Raw genomic sequence first — 26,966 nt, 5'->3', positions numbered from 1 at the left:
TTTCTTCCTCCTCCCAGCCCCTGGCAACCACCATTCTGCTTTGTTTCTATGAATCTGACTATTGCAGACACCTTATATAAGTGGAATCATGTAGGATTTGTATTTTTGTGATTGGCTTATTTCACTTAGCACAAAGTCCTCGAAGTTCGTCCAGGTTGTTCTTTCTTTAAAAAATTGTATTTTTCATAGAAAGATTTGAACATATATGAAAGTAGAGACAAGTATAATCATAACAGAACAGAAGGTGTTCATTTCTCACTCTCAGTTCACCTCTTGCTGAGTGTCAGCTCTCAAGGAGCATCAACTCTTGGTGAGTGTTAGCAGCTCTCTGCAGGTGTCAGCAGCTCTTCGTGGGTGTCCACGCAGCATCCTGTGAAGTCCGCTCTTTGTGTCAGCAGCTCCTCAGGCTCACCTGAGCCAGACTGTAAGAAAGCAAAGTTTATTACTTGCAGCAAGAAATGAGAGCACTGGGGATAGCTCCCAAAGCAGTGTCTCCCTCAGCTAAGCACAGGGCAGCTCTCTGATAGGCATAGAACACTCAGTACAATTCAAGTTAGTACATAAATTGTGCAAATGAGGTGAAAACTCAGCACAATTCTGATTGGTGTTCAGGAGATGGGTAGCGACTGGCCAGAACTCTCAGTCCTTGGCTACTGGGAGGGGGCCTCCAGAAGCTGTCAGGGGAGCTCCTGCAGGTAACATTTACAAACTACCTGCCTGAGGCCTGCTCTTCCTTGAACATCTTATTCTACAAAACAATTCAGCAGAGAAATGTTAACTCTCGCTCTAAATTCCCCATTAACCCTTTTTCTGCCTAGCTATCTAGTCACATAATGAGCCTCTATGTCCATTTTAAGATTTATCATCATCCACTTTAAAATTTATCAACTCATAGCCCATCTTGTTTGACCTATGCTACCCACCTATAGCCCCTCAAAATCACACGATTGCTTTGAAGCAGTTCATGGAGTTTAAAATCAAACTAGGGAGACAACTCTATTAATGTAACATATGAGGCATTATTGCATTTTATCAATCCTAAAATAGCTTTTTTTTCACATTTCTGAAATCTAGATGCATTCTGCAATTGATGGCCTGGCATAGTTTAATTTGAAGTGGTTTTTCTTGATAGTACAAAAAATAGTGGTGCATCTTAAAAGTGATGAAATAGGTAGGATAGTAAACCATACCTATAGTATGCTGTTATATTGTAAACTGTGTGTTTAGATTCCAACTCTAAGACTTCAGGTAAAGAGAGATGGGCGTGAACTTAAAAAGCCAGGGAAACTTATTGGTGGAATGGACTTGAGCTGGGCAGGAGAGAGAAATTTGCATTTATATCAGGTAAGAAAAAAGAGGACTCACAGTCAGTGGATAGGCTTGGTCAAAGGTATTGAGGCAGAAATAAACATGGGGTCCTCAGATAAGAGGCTTGGCCTGGGAAGTAAGTTCAGGCTGACACAGCACGAGTGGATTGTGAAAGCCTTTGAAAGACAAGAGTGTAAATAGAGAGAAAAGGAAGGCTCTCAGAGGTTTCCTTCTGCTTAGGGGAACTTGCATCTCCCTGCTACTGAGCCAGTCCCCAGTTGCCCCCCAGAGGACTGGCCTCAGATGCCTTCAAGCCTTGGAAAACACCTCTCCCGTTTAAACTGTAATATTGTTATCTGTCCATACCACTCTTTTGCTGTACAATATATAGTCTCCCTTTATCCAGGGAGGTTATGTTCCAAGACCCCCAGTGAATACTATCTTTAGCCTGAAAATGCAGACAGTATCAGATCCTATATATACTATGTTCTGTTCCTATATAACATATATACTATGTTTTTTTCCATATCTACAATAAAGTTTAATTTGTAAATTAGACACAGTAAGAGATCAGCAGCAATAATGAATAATAAAATAGAACAATCATAACAATATACTCTAATAAAAGTTACATAAATGTGGTCTTTCTCTCTCTCTCAAAACATCTTACTACACTGTCCTCACCCTCTTCTTGTGATGATGTGAAATGATACACTGTCTATGTGATGAGATGGAGTGAGGTGAATGACTTCGGCGTTTGTGATGTAGCCTTAGGTTACCATTGACCTTGTAACCATATATCAGAAGGAGGATCATCTGCCTCCAGACCTCAGATGATTATGGGTTACTGAAACCGTGACTAAGTGGAGAAACATCACCCCAAATTAAACTACTCTAACAAATGAATTCTTTTCATTTTTTCATGTGCCTTATAGTTCTTGTCCATATGTGTTGTTTGTTATCCTTTGAATGGACACGTGCCCTCCCCTCAGGTAGAATCTGATCCCAGTGACTACAGAATTATGACTCACATCTTGCGTGCCATTACTGCCTGGTGCTTGGTACTGTCCTTAAGCTACAGCAGGTATGACAGACCTCTCAGGGGTAATGAAAGATTGAAAGGTAAAGACAGCCCTGCTCAAATCATATTGTTGTCTTAAGGAAATCTGACAGAAGACTGTCTTCACTGATAAAGGAAGGAGATGTTGATGTATGCTCTTGGTGGGATGGCAAATTGATGCAGCCATCATGGTAAGCAGTATAGAAGCTCCTCAAAACACCAAAAATAGAAATACCATATTATCCAGCAATTCCACTTCAGGGAATTTGCCCAAAGAAAACAAAAATTGCTAATCTGAAGATATATGCATTCTTATGTTTATCACAGTATTCATTGTATACAATAGCCAAAATATGTAAACAACCTAAATGCCTGTCAACAGATGCATGGATTGAAAAAATGTGGTTACTATTATACATGGAATATTACTCAGCCACAAAAATGAATGAAATCCTGCCATATGCAACAACATGGATAGACCTTGAGGGCATTATGCCAAAGGAAATAAGGCAGACTGAGAAATACAAATGCCATATGATTTCATTTATATGTGGAATCAAAAACAAACAAAACTGAAATAAACTCATAGACACAGAGAACAGACTGGTGGTTGCCTGGAGGTGGGGATGGGTGAAATAGGTGAAAGAGAAAAAATTAGAATGTTTTATTGTTTGATCTGGTTGATGGTTACATGAGTGTATATACATATGCCAAAATTCATCAAGCTGTACACCAAGGATTTCTTCCCTCTTTTTTTAATTGGAATAAAGTTGACATACAATATTATGTTGGTTTCAAAGGCATAGTACAGTGACTCAGTGATTATATACATCATGAGACGCTTGCTGCAATAAGTATAATCGTCCCATTATCATACCAAGATATTACAATATTATTAGTTATATTCTCTATGTTGTGATTCCATTCCTATGTCTAACTTATTTACAATCTGGAGTTTGTATGTCTTTATCCCCTTTACCTATTTCACTCATCCCCAGTCTCCCATCCCTATTGTAACCAACAGTCTGTTGTCTATATTTGTGGGTCTACTGCTTTTTTGTTTGTTGTGTTTTTTAGATTACACAAATAAGTGAAATTATAGGGCATTTGTCTTCCTCTGTCTGACATTTCACTTAGCATGATACCCTCTAGTCCATCCTTGTTGTCACAAATGGCAAAAAAAAATTTATTTCTTTTTTAGGCCGAGTAATATTCCATTATGTATATGTAACCACATCTTCTTTATCCATTCATCTATTGACAGGCACTTGGGTTGCTTCCATGTCTTTGCTACTGTAAATAATGCTGCAATGAACATAAGTATACATATGTCTTTTCTAATTAATGATTTTGTTTTCTTTGTGTAAATTACCAGAAGTGGAATTGCTGGGTCATACCTATGGTATTTCTATTTTTAGTTTTTTGAGGACACTCCGTGTTGTTTTCCCCAGTGGCTGGACCAATTTACATTCCCACCAACAGTGTAGGAGGGTTCCCTTTTCTTGACATCCTTACCAACACATGTTAATTCTTGTCTTCTGGATAGCGGCCATTCTGACTGATGTGAGGTGATACCTCATTGTGTATACCAAGTTTTATGCACTTTATTGTATGTACCCGAATTTGAAACAAAAAGAAGGAGGTGTTGAGAAAAGGGACTAATGGAAGGAATACTTCAAAGTATTATTGGCCATTGGAAATTAATTACAATCCAGAACCCAGGGGTGAGGGAAAGGAATAAATCAAAGATCATTTAAAATCTGGCTCACTACACCAATAATAATGTCACTGATGCACAGAAGGAAGTTGGGAGGGGATGCTATGAGTGGTAAGGATAAGGAGAGATAAATGGGGTTTCAGTCACAAGCTTGAAGTAAAATGAGATATCCAAGCCAAAAGTGTACAGTACCTAGTCTGCAGAGAAGTTTCCTAAGAGAGAGGGAGTTGAGTGATAGATGGGAACAGCACAGTTGCAGGTACTCCCAGTACTTGTTTGGATTGTACACCATCCTCCCCTAATTCTGTTTACCCAGATTGTTCACACAGAGAGATTTGAATGCAAACAGGACCACGATACATCCCCCATTAACCTGATCCACTGCTCACAGTTCGAGAGCGTGAACATGAGCCAAGCTACGTCAGATGACCAAGAACCCTACATAATATCTTCCACATCTCAGAGGAATTGTGGGCAAAACTGTGAGGAGAAGACTCAGCTTCCTAAGAATCCCTCCAGAAAAGACTTGATGGCGCTGCCCGAAGCTTCTGAAAATCAAGGGGAGAGTAGTTTGCCCGTCCCTCACTCAGAGGTGTCGCTTCCAACCAGCACCCACACCATCATCCTGATTTCTCCATGGTGCATTTTGTGGATTCACAGGCTTCAGTCATATTAAGGCAGGTAAGTACAGAGGAGGCTTTAACAAGGGCTCTGATTCCCTCCTGCTGCCACCATCCTACCCCTGATCCTGACTGAATCCTGTTAGTCATTGATCAGCTGTGATGTGACTCCCAGGCCACTAGAAATGCAGACACTGAAGACAGTTAAAGGTTAAAATGGAAATGAACTCACCCTTGATTTACTGAACTGGTTGGTTCTTTAAGCATGATGTATTATTTCTCAAGGAATGAAGAATAGGAAACTTTTAGCACCACTGAAACAGCAATCTGTGTCACATCCAGCAACTCCCAGTGCATCCTGGGAGTTAGCTGCAAATCTCCAAGGAATGTGTCCAAATGCTACAGAAAAAGCTCATCAAGAATTCTTCACTATTGAAGGAACTGCTCTGAGCTAGACATTGTAAAAAGCACAAAGACTTAAAGAAACTGTGATAAAATGATACCCAAACCCTGGGGCTGCCTCATCCAGAACCTATAGGATCTTCCCCAGTTCCCTCTTCATTGCCTGCATCTGTGGATGAAATGGGCAGGGAAGATGTTTTCCTTAAAAATTTTGTCCCTGAGTCCAGGCTTCTCTCCCACTCTCTGGTTTCTCTGACATTTTTCATATCTCTCCTAATACAATACGGACAGTTTAGATGCACAATGGACCACATTGCTTTTACTGTTCAGTGTCTTTCATAAGTGCAGTGTCTTTCAGACAGCTTATCCCAGCTGACAGCCCTCTATCTCATTCTTTGCTCCTGTTGGCAATGGCTGCAGTTTAAACATACTAAGCACTCACTTTCCAGCTCTTTTTTGACTTCTCTGGCTGATTTCTTTCATCCTCAGATCCTATTTCATCAAACCTTCATAGTCCTAAAGGAAAATTCTTCTCTCCTGAGTCCAGCTCCTCTTCCGTCTGAGGCAATAGGAAGCCTCTTACAGCATAAAGAACTCTGGTTGGTGGTCTGTGTACATGCGGTGACCCAGTGTTACCGCTCACTGTCCATCTGACCTGAGGTAACTTACTGAATTGCACAGGGTATTGGTTTCCTCATCTATGAAATGCGAGGCTTGGAAGAGATTATTATTAAGGGCTTTCCCAACACAAGATTTTTTTTTCCATCCCATATTTGGACTCAAGTCTAAGACTGGGTTTGGGGCTTTTCCATCTTAGGTTGTGCTGCTGGGCTATGCTCTCCTCTCCCCGGCTTGCACAGTAGTTGTTACTTCAGATTTCATTCAGCCTACATTACTGAATGCCTACTACATGCCAGACAGAGTTGGGCACATTTATACACACTACCTCATTTAATCCTCACAACAGTCCTGAGAGAGGAGCCACATTTCCCCCTAAGAGTCTCAGGCTCACAGCTAGTCAGCGGCCTGTTCAGCACTGGAACTCAGGGTCTCACTCTGTATCACTCCTACCACGTTCTATAGCACAGTGGTGCCATGCTGTCCTCTCCTCTCTCCCCTCTTGCCTTCCTTTCTTGGGCAGGCACTGTATGTGCTGGTCCTGGGATGACCCATCCACACCTGGCCTATGTGGGTGACTTTCTGCTCCAGCCACAACATGGACACAATGTCAGGTATCTTTGCTTTACAGCCATCAGAGATTCATGATATACTTTTAATAGGTTAAAAATACGGGTTTTTTCATTGTTTCTGTAATTTCTCTATACCACCTTATTAGAGAAAATCATTGTTTTGTTTACTTTCTAACTGAAAGCTTAAACTTACTTAAGAAAAATCCCAGCAGTAGTTCTTTGATTTAAGCTCCTTCCTAATAATAGGATTTCCTCTTCCACTGCTTGTCATTTAAAGGATCTCCATAGTGGCTCTTTATCAAATGACCTTATGATTTACCATATGATGAAGAATAACTTTCATGTTTCCTGTCAGTAGTGAAAGAAGTAGAGTCTGTGTTTTGTTTCTTTTGACATTTTAACTTAGTGCTCAGGCTAGAGTCTATCCAATCATAGACTATTAAGGTAAATATTGACTTGCTTTGAATTAAACTTTTAAGATTTATTGCTCCAAAACATATGTATTGGCTAAAGTAACCTTGAGGCCAGTATCTGGGGTTTATTAATCTGATATTACTAAGTATATGATGTTTTACTAAAGTCAAATGCAACTTCACAGAGCAGCTCTGAATATGACCTGCAGGGTCCCGAATTCCATTCCCTACTCTATTGCTTGACCATCTCTGTGCCATGTGTTGCCTCCTCTGCTCAGTGAACTGCAGGGAGAAGGGGGTCACATGCAAATACTAGGCAATGACACCAAGATATGGTTGTTCATGGGACTGTCCACTGTGTGCCCCTCATGCCTCTGCCTGTCTCTGTCCTAGCACTGTCCTCACATGAACATCATCTCTTGCTGCGAACTGTTTCCCCTCTTGAGACCGTGAGCAACTTTCCCTCTCACTCCTCACCCACATGAAACTGTCTTAGTCTCCTGTATTCCAAGAACTTCAGACATTTCCAGGCATATAGAAATCCACTCATCAAGTGTTTATAGAGCTGAATTGGAATGCAAAGGTACACATACCACAGACAAGTGAGTGACCAAAGGGATTTAAAACTCAGCTAATTAGAAGATCCTTCTCCAGTCAGTGTGAAAATCTCTAACACTGGCTTACTCTCTCCCTGCAGATGTGCAATGCTTTCCAAAATGCCAACATTTTGGTGCTCTTTTCAGGATGTCACTGTGAGTAGCTTTCCCCCTATGAGAGGGCTGTGTTTGGCACCCGGGTGCTCTCCTCTCCAACTGTCTGACCCTGTGTGTGTTTGGGGTTTGGGGTTTTGTCTGTAGCTTTTGTGGTCAGGGACTTTGAGAGGAATGACTTGTTTGACGCTGGCATGACCAAAGCCCAGTTGTTTCTCATGCTCGCTCCATGACGCTGTGCTGTTTGCCTTGTCAAGGAAGTTTCCAGAGTCCTCTGAGTTAAGCGTGGATGAATCGGAGACGGTGATACAGGAAACCTCTCAGAAACAGACAAGGTTGGATGATGTGAACCATGAGGGTGGGGAGTGAGTTGGGAATGAGGTGTGGGGAGATGCCTGACCAGATGGAGATGGGCAACATCCAGGGAAGGCTTTTGAATATGGTTGTGCCAAACTCTGAGATGTTGAAATGCTCCCTTGCCAGTTGGTACATAGCAGCAGACCTGAGTCCAAGTTGCCCCACTGCCATGGCATTTGCATGCCATTCAGGACCCTCTCCCAACTGAAGAGAGTATTACATGACCCAACAGAGGCCTCTAGGATCCTTTTACAGCCAGCTTGGTTATTGCCAGTACTATTCCAATCACTAAATGTTTTAAGTATCTCCCTTAGCTATATACCTTTAGAATCTACCCCCTGCCCCACCCTGGGAATGAATGATAAAGCTGATGAACTAGCAGAGGTAAAGATCTGCCAGTCTCACTTAGGTTATTATTTACATTGTGAGTAATATGAGATATACTCAACCTGACCAACTGCAAAGAATGATTTATAAGCCAGAAATTTTTAGCCATTTATAAATACTAAGTAAAAAGCTGGGCCTGCTTCATTGTCTTCAAATTAACCTCTAAGGTTTCCCCAAAACAGGGAAATTAAAGAACAGACGGGAACAAAAATATTATCTAAAGACTAGAAATTATTTTTTAATTAAACCCCTGATTCTTTGACTTAACAGATTTCAGTGTTTGAATTTTTTATGACAAGAAAAGTATTACCAGAGTAGTATCTTTTTTAAACTTTAAGACAACCAAGCTTGCAAAATGTGACCTTTTTCTTCTTTTTATTTTTTTAAGTAGTGTTTTACCAAGTATTTCTCTTGCTTTGTTGAGAATTTTCAGAGGTTATGTGCCTCTGCTTATCCAGCACAACTTTTTCCCCTGATAGCTAGATTTGACCATAGTTTTTTTTCTATTCTGATCTATATAGTTGACTCCCATTTAGAAAATCATAGAATCACAATGCCCTTCAATTGGAAGAAATGTCAGTATCAGGTCCACCCCCATCTGGAGCAAGAATTCTCTGGACAACATCTCTGGCCAGAGGTCCTCCTGCTTATGTTAGGGACTTCCAGTGGTTCTTAAACTTTAGTATACACCAGAATCACCAAAATATTCTGTCATAACACAGACTGCTAGGTCCCTCTATGCCCTAATACTCTGAATTTCTGAATCAGTGAGTTTGGGGTGGGGCCTGAGAATTTCCATTGCTAAAAAGTCACTAGGAAATGTTGATGTTAATGGAACATAAGCCACACTTTGAGAATTACCGCCTTAAGAAATTCCGTATGCATCCTTCATTATCAAAGTCTAATGTGCCTAGTAATCTTTGGGTGTGTGCCAGACATTATATTTGGAAAATGTTTATAGAAATAATTTGAGGCCCAGGATTACATTTTTCTTCTAGACAGAATTTGATGGTTTTGCCAGGTACTTGGAGCACTAGCAATTCAAGGCCAGTTGGGTTTGATTTCAGGACTTGAGGTATTGTAGGCCATGCGGTGACCCAAAGCCCAGTGGCAGTCTGTGGGAACCGTAAGCCCTTAAAGCCGTCAAAAGCACTGCTTAAGATATACGTGCCACTTCCAGATCATTAAATACCCTCATAAAAGTGGCTCCAAATACCAGATTCACCTCTCTAGATTTCTACCTTTTCCTAAATCTTTGCCTGGTAGCTTTTCATGATCTTGTTCGCTTTATGGTGACTTCAAGCAGAAGTTCTAAAATATTTTACCCAGGTCTTCTAGTTGTCCTTAGTGGTGGTGTGGGGGAGGGGGTGGGGGTAGTAGGGGGGAGTGGTGTTGGTCTGCCTTTATTATAAGTGGAAGTTTCTCTATTTTATTTATAATTAGGAAACACTTGACATATTTACTTTTACATGTGATACAGTATGTGTTATATTAATCTTTCCCTTTGTAATTGTCCATTGTTTTTAGTTTAGCATGTCATTCACACTTAGAAAGTTAATAATGATTTATATCTTCTTCTGGATTTTTATGTTTTAATTTTTTATATACCATACCTTTAATCTAGTTAGGATATATTTCAGTGTATGACGTTGAAGGATAATATTTACTTTTTATCTATAAACTTGCCATTTTGAGCTATCCCATTTATTGACTAAGCCTTCTTTCCTCCAATGATTTGAGATGCTGTTCTCATAAAATATAATTTTCTTGTGAAAACTAAAGTCTATTTCTAGCTTAGTTTTTGGTTTCATTGTTCTGTGTAGCCTCAGTATGACAAGCTTTTAATTACTACTGCTTTATCATACATTTAAACATTTGGTTAAGAAGTCCTGTGTCGTCAGTGCTCTATTTTAAAATTTGCTAAGTCATTCTCACCAATTTATTCTCCAAACAAACTTTTGAATCTTTTGTCAGCTTCCCCCCTCCACACACACACACACACACAAAAAAAAAAAAACAGCATTGGAATTTTCATTAGAATTGCATAAAAAATAAAAAATTTGAAAACTGATATCTTTACAGTGTTTGGTCTTCCCATGCAGGAACATATGTCTCTACATTTATTCAGTCTTTTTAAATGTTGCATTCATAGTAAGGTATTGTGACTTTCTTCATATAAACAAATGCTAGATAGTTTATACTTTATGTTTTACATTTCTATACCTTATTAAATGAATAATCTTTTCCACTATATTTTCTAACTGCAATTGCTACCATATAAGAAACCTGTTGATTTTTAAAATTATTTGGCCACCCTTGTGCAATATTTTACTAGTCCTAAAAGGTTTCATTGTTAATTCTCTTGAGTTTCCTAGATAGAAAAATGTTTTCTACAAATAATATAAATATCTTATTTTCCAATTGTTAGATCCCTTATTTCAGTATCATATTTTATGGCATTAGGTAATCCACCCAGAACAATTCAAGAAATAGTGCTGAGTCTTGCCTTACTCCTGAATTTAATGAGGAAAGCTTCTTATGTCTATGAAGGCTAGTGGTGACAGTTGACTTAAGATAGACATTGTACTTACTATGTTTTTAAAAAGTACTTTTCTAGTTTACTAACATTCTTACCAGGATTAATATTAAGACTTGGTATTGAATATGTCTATTTTTTTCTAGCATTTAAGTTAGGGAAGACTAGGAGAGGATCAAGTTCTATTTCTCATGTTAAATTCAAGATGCCTATTAACATCCAAGTGGAGATGTCAAGAATGGAAGTGGATATATGAACCAGAAGACCAAGGGAAGGGTTATGACCAAAAAGTCATTGGCACATAGATAATAATGAAAATTATGAGACTAAATAAAATCGTCTCTGAGGAAAGCATGGATGGAAGAGAGAAGGGCCCCAGAACAAGCCCTGGGGCATGATAAAATTTAGAAGCCCAGGAGAAGTAGAAGAGAAAACAAAGGCACCAAGAAGAAGCAGACAAGAAGGAAGGAGGAAGAGCAAGAGAGGTCATATGGTGGAGAAGAAGAAAATGTTTCAGGAAAGGTGAAAGTTATTTATTTTATGGAATGCTGCTGGAAGGTTGATTCCCCAAGCCTACGAGCCACCTGCTATGTGACAGGCTCAGTACCTGGTGCTGAGGATATCAAGAACCAGGCACTGCCCTACCTCCAGGAGCTTAGAATCTAAGAGAAGAGAGAGATTTGTAAATAAATCAGGCAATACAATACTGGTACTATGATAGAAGGGTGAGTAAGGTACAGTTGGAACACAAAGGGAACTCTGATCCTGGTTGGTCATCTTTGATCTGAATCTGGAATGATGAATAAGTGTATGTGGACAAGATGGAGAAGGACAGGGTAGGCACAGGGAACAGCATGAGCAAAGGTAAGCAGTTGTGAGGCATCTTTGGTTAACGTTACGGCTACAGCAAAGGGTAGGGACTACAGATGGAGATAAAGCTAAAGATGGCAACAGGCCAGGTCATGAAGGGCCTTACATGCCCTGCCAAGGATTAAACTGGGGCTTGAAAAGACAAGTAAAATCAAGAAGACATGATGTTTCAGAATGCTTCCAAGGCCATTGCTGTTTAAATGGTTGACCATGAAATCCAGGCTAGCTAGAAAAGCCAGAGAAATCCGAAGTTATGGGTTGATTGAGCCTGAAGAATAGTGAGTAACAGGTACCAGAGGGTGAAATATAAATGAAAAGCAGATTTAGGCCAAAAATATTCTCTACTTGGTCAGGAACCCATGATTTCTGGTACCTTAAGTTCTGCTATATTCTGAAATTTCTTGACTGTTAGAAAGTTATGTTTAATTGGAAAGTTTAATCCATCTAATTGTGTGTGTTTCAGAATGAAGAGTCAAGACGTAACATAAGCAGCAGTCTTCTAAGAATCCCAAAAAGTGCAAGTCCAGGCTTCTCCACAATGCGGAGGCCAGTAACAGTAACGGAAGAGGAGTCAGAGCTAGATATGGATCTGGAGTCCATGCTGGAATCAGAACAAGAGATTGGGCTGGATCTGGACCTAGACTTAGACCACAAGATAGAACCTGAATCTGAGCTGGAGCCTGAAGCAGAGGTTGAGACAGGGCCCCAGCCCAAGGCCACATCCAGGCCAAAGAGTCAGTCTTACTCTCTGCAGCAATATTGTCCCGTGTATCAGTCTATGCCTCCCAACTCCCCACCTGAGGCTCAACACAGGACACGGTCAGTGGAAGGGAGGCGTCAACCTATGAATTTATATTCATCCAAGGGCAATGAAGTTAAGGATCCCTAGATTGCATAATGGGTCAGATTCCCCTGGCAAGTTCCCCCAACCAAATGGGGTCACTTGGTCGGAGACCTTAGACGAGTTACGAACCAGCAGTACTTGCTGTGGGCCTCCTCCACCTGCCGGCCTTCTTCCTGGCTCAGCAGTGGGATCTCGCACCCAGATCACAATACTAAACACCAAAAATAGTTTCTGAATTCCCTCTCCAGGCTCACCTCATTTCACCTTCAGCAGATGTTCTAGCAAAGGATTTCTTCCTTTGCATACCTCACAGACTCTGGGGTTTTTATCAGACCACATCTAACTTACTCTCCCCATCTCTGTTAGATGAGGCTCAAATAAAATATATAAAGTCTAGTTACATTTGGACCCTTCCTGCATCTTCTCCCTTCTCTGTGTTCTGTGTGCCAGAAAAATGTCGAGTGGGAGGAATTCCAGGCGTGTGTGGATGTGGTGGAGAATAGAGGAGCAAAAACTGGGCAGTATCTTATTCTGTATGCAAGAGACCTTCACTGCGCTGATGGAGGAATGGGGGAAAGTGGTCAGGTTAATCTAGACGGCACAAGGAGTTGTTAGGCTGAAGGCACCTTTGCTATCACACAGAGCTCAGGATCTGATCCTCCCACTGTTTCAGAAGGACAATCAGCTGTACCCACTGATGAGAATGTTGCCTCTGTAGAACTCTCCCTCGTCTTAGTCACATTCACTATTGATTCTTTCTTACAGGTTAAGATAAAGCAATCTAGAATCTATATTCTTGGTGGACCAAATTAAGTTAAAATCTGTAACACACAAAACTCTCAAGAGTTGGAAAAGTCAGTCATTACTAGTTTGATCCAAATCCATTAAAAAAAATGTCCCCTCCCCCATTAAAAAATATCTAGTATTAAGCTACAACCAGAAGAGAAGTATAGACCCCTGGGTAAGGGTATATGGAAGCCTGAATTTAAATTCCCACTCAGTAAGCAAGACACCTCTTGCTTGGGTGCTCAATTTCTCTCATTTGTCAGATAAAAGAAATACTAGTTAAAATACAGGTGTCTCACCACAGAAGTAGCACGTGCATTTACTATTTCTACAAACATTTTCTAAGTATCTACTGCATACATAGCACCCCCAACTGTGGGGTAGATGAAAAAATGTCATCCCTACTTTACACATGCATAGACTGAGCCTCAGATAAGTAACTAGCCCAAGGTCATATACAATGGTACCCTAAAAGAGGTGAGGGCCCAAGTCACAGCTTCATTTGTTAATGTTTACTCAACATTTATTGAACTCCTACTATGTGCTAGGCATTGTCTCAGGTGCTGAAGATACAAGATGAGCAGAATAGATGAGAAAAATAATCATAAATTGTGATAAATCTCAAAGGTAAAATACAGGAAACTGTGAGGGAATACACCAGGAGGCCCTGAACCCATCAGGGATGTCAAGGAACTATTTCCTGTCACAGTGACATATGACTTGGCACCAGAAGGGTGGGTTGGAGTTAGGCTTAAAGCAAACTCCAATGACTGCTAGGAGGGCAGAGCCAAATGGGCGACTGAGTGGTGACCATGGATGAGTCCAGAAGATGGGCACCAGAGACATAGGCAGATGGAGCCTAAGGTTAACTGCCACGACACAAGGACTCAATCAGAAAGTGGGTCAAATCAGGAATGAATTGGCAAGGTGACAGGGATAGGCACAGAAATATGTCAACATCAAGAAAACATTTGACATTTAAAACAGGACACTAGGAAGTGCATGGAAAGCCTGGTTCCTGTAGGCTACCACCCTCGCACTCCAGCACCCTTATATTCCCACATTTCTATCAGAGGAAGGTCTTTAAACACAAAATCAGTGGTTTCTGATACTTGGCCAGCAAGCGGTAGAGTTTAGAGTTTGGTCTTTCTGCTACAACTACACATAGCTAAATCTGGACTTTGATGCATGACCTCAAAAGACCATCCAGATGCTTGCATTACAGTATACCTTTAAGGAATATTCTACTATACGCCCATAGCATCTAGTCCCTTCCAAAGTAATAAGATAAAGAAAAATAATTGATTGTAAATAGTACAGTGTTAAAGAAACGGTAAAGTGAGTAATTATTCAAAGGCTGAATCTTCTTCCAAAATGCAGATCACCTGAAAGTCTAAGACATTTCAAACTTTACAAAATGCTATAGTTTAGGTTAGTTAGCTCACTTTTCTTTGTATGGTCATATCATTGCAGCTTTTATATCTCTAATGAGAAACTGGAGAAAAATTCTGAAGATTGAAAAATGAGTACAAACTGAATTTGAAAGTATAAATGTCTTAGCACAATTTTTTCTCCACTACCAGAAAAAAACCCTCAAAGCAGCTTATGTTCTACAGTAAATGGGCTTTAGGGTATGATTTTTATATGTGAAGAACTAGGAATCAGTAGAACTTCAGAAAAGTAGGTATAGAAAAGAAATTAATCAAAATAGGTGACCCTAGGTATCCTTCTACAAGTTGGGTATTACAAAGCTTAGTGAATCATACCTTGAGTCTCAACCATATATGATTTACATGATATTTAGGTGAGACTTTGGACTTAGACTTTTGAGTTGATGACATGTGAGGATATGAATTGGTGGGGGGCAGGAATGGAATGCTATGGTCTGAATGTTTGTGTCCCCAAAATTCATGTGTTGAAATCCTAACCCCCCAAGGTGGTGGTATTAGGAAGTGGGGCCTTCAGAATGTGACTGGTCACCCTTATAGTTATTAATGGGCTTAGTGCCCTATGAAAGAGCCTCGGAGAGACCCCTCCTCCCTTCCACCATGGAAGGATACAAGAAGACAACCAGGAAGTGGATTCTCACCAGATACCAAATCTGCCAGCACTTTGATCTTAGATTTCCCAGTCTCCAGAACTATGAGAAATAAATTTTTGATGTTTATAAGCCACCCAGTCTATGATTTATTGTTATAGCAGCCCAAATGGACACTTAAGAACTTAATTATATTGCACCTAGATTCAACTCTTTTTATCAGTAGAAATAGAGGAAGTAATGGCATAATCCAAGGTTATTAATTATCTTGGGATCATAAAATCTCAGTGCTGGGTAGGGCCATGAGAGCTATCTAGTTTAATTACCCATCCAGTCTTTTACAATTAAATTGAATTTGACAAACACTTATCGGAAGACTCACCATATCCTGAATACTCTGTGTTTCAGTAATATGAATGCATAACAACCCACCCCAAATCTTAGTGGCTTAAACAGTGATCATGTATTTGCTAATTATTTTGCAATCTGGGCTGGGTTTAGCTGGGCTCATTCATAAGGCTGCCGTCATCAAGAGATTCAACTAGTGATGGAAACTGAAGATGGCTTTGCTGAAATGTCCGACACCTCAGCTGGGATGGTTGGAACAGCTGGAAGCTGACTAGGCACCTCTTTCCCTATCCACATGTCCTCTCCAGGACAGGACCTTGACTTTGCATGGCAGCGGAAGGCAGAGCATCACCAACCATGTACTGTTGATCAAAATAAGTGACAAGATCAGCCTTCACCCAATATGAAGGGAAATAAATACACTCCACTTTTTGAAGGGAAAATAATTTGTGGCCATTTTAATCCACCGCACTATAATCATGAGGATAAAAGAATAAGTAAAATATGAATTCTGCCCTCAAGGAGATCCCAAACTACAAACTGGCATTGCAGGGAGGGAGTGTAAAGGACTCCTAAATGAAAAGGTGATAAAGAGAGGTAAAATGCTGTGGAAATACAGAAGACAGAAGAGTTAGAAAGAATGTGGTTTAGGGAAAACTACTAAGAAGAAATTCCTGTTGAGCTAGACAGTAAAAAGTAAGTAGGAATTATGTGATATAAGAGGAAGTACACAGTACCACCTATAAAGTAATCTTGCCAAAAAAATGGAATACTATCAATCCTCTAGATCTAACTACCAGATTATAGGAAATACAGGGGGCAGAGGAACATGTTAAGTGATACTAAATTGAAACAACCAGCAGAATCCAGAAAACTCAACAGAACAAAAGAGCCAGTTGCTTAAACAAGTTGAAAAACAAACACAACAACAACAAAAATACAAAGAGGGATGGGAAACCTATAAATTAAGAGACTTAAGAATGGAATGCATGGGCCTTGTTTGAATCCTGATTTGAACCAACTGGAAAAGAACATAAGAAATCTTTACTTCTGAATTAAATGTAGTAGGAAGTGACCATTACTTCCTCTACATCAAAGAAAAAAAATGAATTATGAAATTATTTTGGAAGATATTGGAGAAGGCAAGAAGACTAAAGGAACTAAAATTTAAGAGAGAAAAGACTCCTTCCAAGGTAAGTTAAGATTATAGGCCATTCTCTCTCTTAAAAGTTATTTTCTGAATGGGAGAGTCTAGTCGCCATAATGTTGCTCATGTAATTGTTCGTTAATGATACCTAAGTAAGTAAGTAAGTTATTTGCTGAATCTGGAATCAGGCTTTCCTTAGGCAGGGAGACTCTTCTAGGAAGAAGCACAACCAATGAAGCTTTTGATACCCACTTGAGCTGTCACGGCAGATTGGCTGGCCTCCTCTCTGAAACACTCGATGAGCACCGAGCAGCTCAGGAGGGTAGGAGCTGCCCTGCAAACGCAAAAATGAAATAACCCAGAATTTCATCCTATGCTTAGGAGACAAAGCCCACGAGAGGAAGGGGCCTTTAATAAGCTTACAAAAGATCTTACTCTTGAGACATTTGAAACCAGAGGTGGATTGAGTCTAACTAAAGCCACAGCACAGCTCAGTTTCTCATAGAATGAGATGATCTGTCCCTCACCCTATTTGCCATATAAAAAGAAGTATGCATCCTACCTGGAGAGAAATAACATTGACTTCAGTCTCTTTTGCACAAATCAGAATACAAATTTTAGAAGTCACAAGACATTCAAAGAGGCAGGAAAATGCCTGATGATTAAGAAAAAATATATATCCAATAGGAGAAATCCCACAGATGATCCAGGTGTTGGAGCTAGCAGTGATGGATTTCAAAATAATTATCATAAATACGTTCAAGAAAGTAGAGTAAAAGTTGGAGAAAATGACCAAAAAGATAATTTCAAAATAGAATTACAATCTATAGAAATGAACCAATGGACATGCTAGAACTGAAATACAAAATATTGGAAAGTAAAATCTCATTGGACAGGTTTAATGACAGACTGGACACAGCAAAAGATAGGAGTATATAACTCAAAAGACAGTAAATAAATATTCTAAATGAGAATAATAGAGAAAAAATGCAAAAACAGAAGACAGCATTCAAGGCATGCAAAATGTAGTTAAATGGCCTAATATATGTGTTATAGGAGTCCCAGAAAGAGAGAAGAGAATGGGGAAAGTGTTATTTGAGTACACATGACTGAGAATTTGTCAAAGCATGAAAGACAGCAACTCAAATATTCAGGAAGGTTAGCAAATCCTAAGCAATGTAAATAGAGAGAAAACCAAGCACAGATATATCATAGTCAAATTGCTAAAAACAAAAGATGAACAGAAAATCTTAGAAGCAACAAGAGTGAAAAGACACATACTTGCAGAGGAACAATACCACTTATTATTGACTTCTTAGCAGAACATTTGGGAGTCAGAAGACTACAGGACTGGATCTTTTAAGTTCTGAAAGAAAAAAAAAACCTGCTGACCTAAAATTCTATATCCTCTGAAAATATCATCCAAAAATGATGAAATAAAGGTGTTATTAGACAATCAGAAATTGAGAGAATTTGTTACTTATGGATTCTCTCTATAAGAAATACTAAAGTTTTTCAGGCTGAAGGAAAATTGACTCCCAAGGGAATCTCAGAACTACAAAAGAGAATGAGTACTGGAAGGGTTCAATATGGGAAACACATAAAAGAACACTGACTTATTTAAAGCAACAATAATAACTATATCTTGTACAGTTTGTAACACATTTTTAAGTATGTGACTACAAAGATACAAAAGTGGTAAATGGAGATAAAGTGTTAATGAAGTGGTAAAGAACTAATTAAGGTAGATTATAATAAGTCAAATACAGCTATTATTATGTCTGGGGAATCTACTAAAATAATACAAAGAAGTATAATTTAAAGATTAATAGAGAAGTTAAATGGAATAATACAAATACTTTGTTAATCCAAAAGTAGGAAGGAAAATGGAATAAAAGAACAAAGAATATATGGGGCAAATAGAAAAGAAATACCAAGATGGCGATCTTAAACTCAACTATATCAATAACTAAGTAGACTAAACATTCCAATTAAAAGATAAACTTTTCTGAGTGGATGTTTTAAAAAAGACCCAACAATATTATATATATATATATATATATATATATATACACACACACACACATATGCTGTTTATGAAAGACACACTATATATAAATATGTAAATAGTAACCAAAAGAAGGGGGTTAGTGATGTTAGTACCAGACAAAGTAGATTGTAAGACAAAGTATTCCTAAAGGTTAAAGGTGGACATTACACAGTGATTAAAGGGTGGATTAAACAGGACAACATAAAAATCCTAATTTTGGGTTCACCTAATAACATAGTTTCAAAATATATAAAGCAAAATGGCAGAAATAAGAGGAGAAATAGACAAATCTATGATCACAGAGATTTTTTAACACAATTCTCTCAGTACAGAAACAAAGTATTCTATCACAGAACTCAAGAATGGACTAACAGGTACCAAAGGGAAAGGGACTGGGGAGGATGGGTGGGTAGGGAGGGATAAGGGTGGGCAGAAAAAGAGGGGTATTAAGATTAGCATCCATAGCGGGGTGGGAGAAAGGGGAGGGCTGTACAACACAGAGAAGACAAGTAGTGATTCTACAACATTTTGCTACGTTGATGGACAGTGACTGTAAAGGAGTATATAGGGGGGACCTGGTATAGGGGAGAGCCTAGTAAACAAAGTATTCGTCATGTAAGTGTAGATTAATGATTAAAAAAAAAAAAGCAGTTCCTATGTGGTGACCTCTAATGAGTTCTACACAATCATATAAAGGGCATATAAAAGTGTAGGCAAAGGGTCTGTTTGTGTTTATACAGAGGATCAAAGCCTAATTTGGCTACCCCGAAAATGAACTAAGATACGATATGAAAAAGAACTTCCAACATCAGCACTCTCGGGAAGACTCATGACAGAAGATGATCAGCAAAAAAAAAAAAAAAAAAAAACTCCAACAAAGATCCACGCACTGTCACAGGTGTAGATGCACTCATCCCACCAGTTCCTGGACTTGCCATGGGAATGATGAAGGAGATATCTAAGCTGGCCTGTGCATACAGTAAAACAAAAAATTGGACTGAATCTATACTGTTGGAACTCAACCAAGAATTAGGAGAAGTGCAAATTGTAGCACTCCAAAATCTTACAACCACAGACTATTTATCGTTAAAAGAACATATGGGATATGAACAGTCCCCAGGAATGGGTTGTTCTAGTTTATCTGAATTCTCTCAGACTGTTTAAGTTCAGTCGGACAATATCCACCATATCATAGATAAGTTTTCACAAATGCCTAAGGTGCCTAACTGGTTTTCTTGGTTTCACTGGAGATGGCTGGTAATTACAGGTATGCTTTGGTTAGGTAACTATATTCCTATTATGTTAATGTGTGTGCACAATTTAATTAGTAGTTTAAAACCTATCCATGCTGAAGTTACTCTACAAGAAGATATGTCAAAGAAATAATCAATCTTCCCAGGTTTTCTTCTGCCTGCTACTTCTATAGCTTTTCTTCTTCCTACCTAATCACAACCTTTAAATAGAACTCGTGCCACATGTCGAATTTACCGAGTATCATAATTCTTCCAAGTGGTAAAGACACCTCAAGACAAATGCTGGGCATAGAAGCCACAGGGCACAAATATGCAAAGAAGTAAAAAGCTAACCTTTTCAAACAATAAGGCTTCTCTCTCACTTACCAACTTAACATTTCCCTGTATGGCCCCGAAGATGACTGGTTAGCCAGAGAAGGGTAAGATTCCTCAAGGGAGGAACAACCTAAGACAGGCACAGTCGCAGGGGGCCATCTGGTGAGAAAATGGGGAGCAGCAGAGGTGAGGCTTAGAACCTCCCCCCTCATGTTCTGAGAGAAATCTTCTGCATACATGGATGTTTATTGCCCTCGTCTAGCTCGGATTAACACATAGTCTACAGGCACACACCTGATCATCTACATTTGCTCTCTTACAACACTAAACTCTGTTTTCTACCTTTATCTCATACCTACCTACCACTTCAGCATTTTATTAAAAATAATAATAATAGAGAAATGTGGTATCCACATATAAATCAAGTTTAAAAATCAAATGAATATTCATATTTGAACTATGTATAGTTCATAATGCATGAACAAAACTGAAAGCTTCTGTGATGACTGCCCTTGCACTGTTCACCATGTAACTTATTCACTATATAAGAATTTGTACTCCATGTAAGAATTTGTTCATTATGCATCAGAAGATTGGAGACTGACGAAAATTAGGCTTGGGGTGGATTAATGATTGTGCATTGAGTATTGACCCCCCTATACAGAAATTTATTGTGGTTAACAACTATTTGATCCATAAATATGAGAGATGCCCTCACAAAATATATATATATATATATATAAACACTTCCAATTGTAAAATAAATAAGTAACCGGGATGTAATGTATAGCATAAGGAATATAGTCAAAATATTGTAACAACTTGATATGGTGATAGCTGGTACCTAGAATTATCATGTATATAAATGTTGAATCACTGTGTTGTACACCTGAAACTAATGTAATGTAATACTGTTGTCAATTACCCTTCAATAAAAAAAAAAAAAAAAAGAAACAAAGTATTCTAAACTTGTATTTTTCAGGAAGAGGACAGAGATGGTGATTAACTCCACATTTTGAATTAAATATGCATAGCAACATTTTAAGGGTAGCCACTAAAAGTATGTAATTTTCAAACCAGTAAAGGGAAAAATGAGGGGACTCAATTGATGAAAATGGTGGTGTCAAGAAAGGAGAAAAAGGAAAAACAATCCTCAATATGTTAAGTTTGATAAATGTAAGTCTCAGTGGGACTACTTGAACCCAGCACAGATAAACCTAAGGCTCCCAAAGGAGCAAGGATAAGCAGGGGAGCTCCTGTGGTCCTAACAGCCATTTGACATGAGATACCCAGAACATTCTTGAGTTTCACTATCCTTTCTTGAAATAAATCTCAAATTTCTAACATATGATAGGTTCTCAGAACACATTTGCTAAAGGATGATTGAATTTCAAGTTCAAACACATGTCACTCATCCCTGAAGTTTCTCAGTTTTAAACTGATGACTCCAAAAGGTTGTTTATGTGCATCATCACAGAAAAATGAGCCTTGAAAAACCATTTTTTCACTCAGTCCCCATCACTCACTCCTCCCTACCCTAATACAACCTGAGGAGCTACTTTCTATACAACTGAATCTTTTCACTTACTCATTCACCTGCCTGTTCATTTATTGTCTTACTCATCCATGCATGCATAGATCCAACATTCAAGATAGTCCTTGCCCTCAAGGTTTTCTTTATCTGTACAGGAAGACAAATAGAGATAAGAATAAACTACCTTACAATATATACAAAGGGAGGAAAGCGGAGAGAGACAGGTTCTCCAGAACAGTGCCTCCCACTCTTTTTTGACCATAGTCAATATTTCATATCATGACATAAATACACACACACACACACACACACACACACACACACACACACACACACACAAAAGCTCCAAGAAATAACTCTTTCTCCCTTGTTGTCTGACGTCCTCCATATTTTCTGTTCTTTTCTATTTCTGCATATGTGTGTGTGTCTGTGTTTTAATGACTATGATCCATCACATTTATTTCATGACTCACTAAATTGATCAAGATCCGTAGTTAGAAAAACTGTTCTGGAGATAGTTAAGCCTGAACTGAGTTCTAGTTTATTATTTAATTATCTTCTAAAATAGTAAAAATACTTACATAGTTCAAAAAATAAAAACGATTAAAAAAAGTTCGTCAGTGAAAAATCTTGCCCCTACTCCTGTTCCACACTCCCATTCTCAAATTCTTTTCCCCCACCCAGATAACCACTATTATTAGTTTCTTTTGTGTGTTTTCAGATCTTTCCAGTAGGTAGATCTTTATGCAAAAACAGGAAGTATGGCTATTTCTTTGTGCAAATAGAAGTAAGTATGAATATATAAACATAAAGTTCTAATGTTCCTCTTTTCTCGCCCAAATGGTTATTAAATATATTTGACAACTTACTTTTTTAAAACTATCCTGGATATTTCTAATGTCAATACTGGTCTGAAGGGCTCTTGTTTGTCTGATTTTTTTTTATCCTGGACTTCAGGTCAGTTTTTATTTTAAACTGTGTATTTAAAAAGTATAGCTTTATTGAGCTATACTTGAGATACAATAAATGACACATTTTCAAAGTGCCCAACTTGATGTTTTGACCTGTGTATACACCCATGAAACCATCACCATAATAAAGATAATGAACATATCCATACTCCCAAAATTTTCTTGTGCCCATCTGTAATCCCACCCTCCTAGCACTCCCCAATCACATCTCCATTTCTGGATAACAACTTATCTGTTTTCCATCACTTCAGATTGGTTCTCATTTTCTAGAGTTTTACATAAATGGAATGATACAGTATGTGCTCTCTTCTTAATTCAGTCTGCCCTCTTTCACTCAGCATAATTATTTTAACATTAATGCACGTTGGAGAAGACAAGTAATGATTCTATAGCATCTTACTATGCTGATGGACAGTGACTATAATGGGGTATGTGGTGGGGACTTGATAATAGGGGGAGTCTAGTAACCATAATGTTGTTCAAGTAATTGTACATTAACGATATCAAAATTTAAAAAAGGAGTCAAGAAAAAAGATTAATGTGTGTTGTTGCATGTATCAAGATTTCGTCCTTTTTTATTGTTAGGTAGTCCATTGTGTAGATGCATCACAATCTGTTTATCCATTCATCTGCTTATGGACCCTTCTGTTGCTTCCAGTTCGGAGCAATTACAAATCGAGGTGCCATGAACAGCAATGTAAAAGCCTTTGTATGAACAGACACTTTTGTTTCTTTTAGGACTAGAGTGGCTGAGTCATACATATGGTAAATGTATGGTTAATATTTTAAGAATTTTCGAAAATGTTTGTACTGCTTTTTATTTCTACCAACAGTGTATAAGAATTAAGTTGTTCCATACCCTCATGAACACCTAGGTTCTGTCTTTTTCATTTGAGACATTCTAATAAGCATATGGTTATATGTCATTGTAGTTTAATTTTCATTCCTCTAATGATCGTTTTCTAATCAATAATGTTGAAAATTCTTTCATATGCTTATTTGATATTCATGTGTCTTCCAGTTTTATTAATTTTCTCTATGGCTTTTCTGCTTTTATTGCATTCATTCCTACTCTAATCTTTATTTCTTTGCTTTGTTTTGGGTTTCATTTGCCCTTCTTTTATTAGAGTCTTAAAGTGGAAGCTGAGGTCACTGATTTGAGACCTCTCTTCTTTTCTTATAAATTTCCATCTACGTATTACTTTAGAGACAGTCCACAAGTGTTTATGTTTTGTTTTTATTCAGCTCAAAATACTTTCTGATTTTCACTCTTGATTTCTTCCTCGACCCCTGGATTATTTATAAGTGTGTTATTTAGTTTTCAGATATTTGGGGGATTTCCTATTTATTTTTCTTTTATTTATTTCTAACTTAATTCCTTGTGGTGAAAAGAATATGCTTTGCACTATTTGATCACTTTAAAATTTTTTGAGACTTGTCTTATGACCCAAAAAAAGGTCTGTCTCGGCAAATGATCCATATGTACTTGAAAGACTATATTCGGCTACTGTTGGGAAGACTGTTTCATGAATATCAATAAAGTCAAGTTGGTTGGTAGTGTTGTTCAAATATTCTAAATCATGACTGCTTCCCTATGCACTTGTTTTATCAATTATATTGAGAGAGAGGTTTTGAAAACAACAATAATTATAGATTTGTATATTTCTTTTTGCATTCTGTCAATTTTGCTTATGTATTTTGATACTCTGCTCTTAGGTGCTCAACATTTAGCTTTGCTATGTCTTCTTGATGAGTGGACTCATTCACTCCTTATGAAATGATACTTCTTCTGCCTGATCATATTTTTGCTCTGAAAGTTACTTTGCCTAAGATTAATATTGCCATTCCGCTTTCTTGTGAATAGTATTGCCATGGTAAATCTTTTTTTCCTATCCTTTTATTTTTAACATATTTGTGTCTTTGTATTTAAAGTGGATTTTTCTTGTATGTGGCATATAATTGGGTCCTCCCTTTTTTCTCTGATTGAAAATCTCTCGCTTTTAATTAGGATATTTAGACCAAATGTATTTAATATAATTATTAATATGGTTAGGTTTGAGTCTATCACCTTGCTGTTTGTTTTTTATTTGTATCATTCATTCTTTGTTATCTGCCTTCTGGATTGATTATTTTTTAGCAATTCAATTTTATTCTTTCTGTTGGATTGTTAGCTATAAGTTTGTTGGGTTGTTTTAGAGATTGCTTTAGGTTTTATAGTATACATATTTAACTTACATGATCTACCCTCAGGTGATATTTTACGACTTCATGTATAGCATAAGAAACTTACAATCATGTATTTCTACATATTCACTCTCAACCTTTGTGCTGTTGTTGTCAGACAGCTTACTTCTACTTATATTAAAAGCCCCCAAATACATTGCTCTTCTTAGTACTTTAAATAGCCAGTTATCTTTTAAGATAATTTAAATAAGAGGAAAATTTTTTAAATATTTAGCCACATTGAATTTCTGTTGCTCTTCACTCCTATGTGTAGATCCATATTCCATTCTGGTATCATTTCCTTCTGCTTTTAGGACTTCCTTGAACATTTCTTCTAGTACAGATTTTTTAATGTCCAAAAAAAGGCTTTATTTAATCTTTGTTCTTGAAAGACATTTTCACTAAGTAGAATCTAGGTTGACAGCTTAAGTATTTTAAAGTTTCTCCACTCTCTTATGGCTCTCATGGTTTCTAAAGAGACATCTGCTGTCATTTTCTTGTTCCTCTGTAGGTTTTGCATCTTTTATGTCTGGCTGCTTTTAAGATTTGCTCTTTTTTTTTTTTTTTTTTAAGAATGACCTTTTAAAAATTAAGACCTTTTATTTTTGCTCAGCTTTGTTAAGAACTTGCTCTTTATTGCTAGTTTTAAGCAATGTGATCATGATGTGCTTCGGTAGAGTTTTCTTCATGTTTCTTCTCCTTGGGGTTCATTGAGCTGTTTGGGTCTTTTGGTTTATAGTTTTCACCATGTTTGTAAAATTTCTGGCCATTCTTCTTCAAATATTTAGCCTGTCCCTTACCCTTCTCCTCCAGGGATTCCATTTACATGTGTATTAGTCCACTAGATGTTGCCTGCAGCAAACTAATATTCTGGGTTTTGGTTTTGGTTTTTTCCTTTTTTCGTTTTCTTTTCTTTAGTCTTAGTACACTTCACTTTGGATATCTTCTGCAGCTATACCTTCAGAGTCATGGATTTTTTTTCTAAATGTCTAATTGGCTATTAATCCCATTCAGTGAATTTTTTCATCTCAGACATCATCAGTTTCTTTTCTATAAGTTCAAATTTGATCTTTTTTGTATCTTCCATATCTCTACTTAACATGTTCAATATTTCCTCTAGTTTCTTAAATATAGGGAACAGAGGTATAATTATTTTAATGTTCTTTTCTACTAAGTCTACCATCAATGTACTTTCTGGGTCAGTTTCGATTGGTTGCTTTTCTTCTCATTAAGGGTCATATTTTTCTGCTTCTTTGCATACGTGTTAACTTTTAGTGGACACTGGACCAGTCATTGTAGACACTGTAAAATTTATCTTATTAGAACTGGATTATAATTGTATTCCTATAAATATTCTGGAGCTTTGTTCTGGAATGTGGTTAGATTATTTAGAAACAGTTTGATCACTTCAGGTATTACTTTTTTGGTTTGTTACATGAGACCAGAGCAACATTTGGTCTATAGCTAATTTTTCCCCAAAATTGAGACAAAAGCTTTCTAAATACATAATGCACTGAATATTGGACTTAACATAGCCAGAGGAGCTTCATGTTTGTGGATAAAGTGAAGGTTCTTATGGCCGGGATTCTCACCTGGCCCTAGTCAGCTTGCTCACTACATACATGTGGGCAATATGTTGTTACTGACTCTATATAAAGAGCTCCACCCAGTGCTCTGGGCAACACTGTGGCATGGCTGCATGGCTGCAGGAGAGCAGAGACTGTGATGGCTGTGGGGGTAAGAGGCCCAGAGGCAGAAACTGGCTTGCTGCGTGCAGGCTTGCTCTGAGTGGATGGGATTCTAGTGATTGAATTGCCACCATTGAAATAAAGCTGAGAATAAACCCTTTCTCCCCAAAAATGTTCCTTTGTCATTCCTTGGTTTCAT

General features: G+C 38.0%; 1 protein-coding gene across 1 annotated transcript in view; it reads left to right on the top strand.

Annotated features, from left to right (window-relative positions):
- Positions 1-12,817, top strand: part of LOC118917210 (testis anion transporter 1-like) — a 77,184-nt gene extending 64,367 nt beyond the window's left edge. Inside the window, 6 exon segments of the mRNA XM_057493771.1 lie at positions 4,402-4,708; positions 4,711-4,766; positions 7,408-7,462; positions 7,568-7,641; positions 7,643-7,765; positions 12,043-12,817. Of these exon segments, the coding sequence (XP_057349754.1) occupies positions 4,402-4,708; positions 4,711-4,766; positions 7,408-7,462; positions 7,568-7,641; positions 7,643-7,765; positions 12,043-12,459 (1,032 nt within the window). The 3' untranslated portion in view covers positions 12,460-12,817.
- Positions 12,818-26,966: the final 14,149 nt, after the last annotated feature.

The sequence above is a fragment of the Manis pentadactyla genome, chromosome 16 (assembly GCF_030020395.1).
Source record: "Manis pentadactyla isolate mManPen7 chromosome 16, mManPen7.hap1, whole genome shotgun sequence".
Taxonomy (NCBI): Eukaryota; Metazoa; Chordata; class Mammalia; order Pholidota; family Manidae; genus Manis; species Manis pentadactyla.
This window is presented reverse-complemented; position numbering and strand designations above follow the sequence as displayed.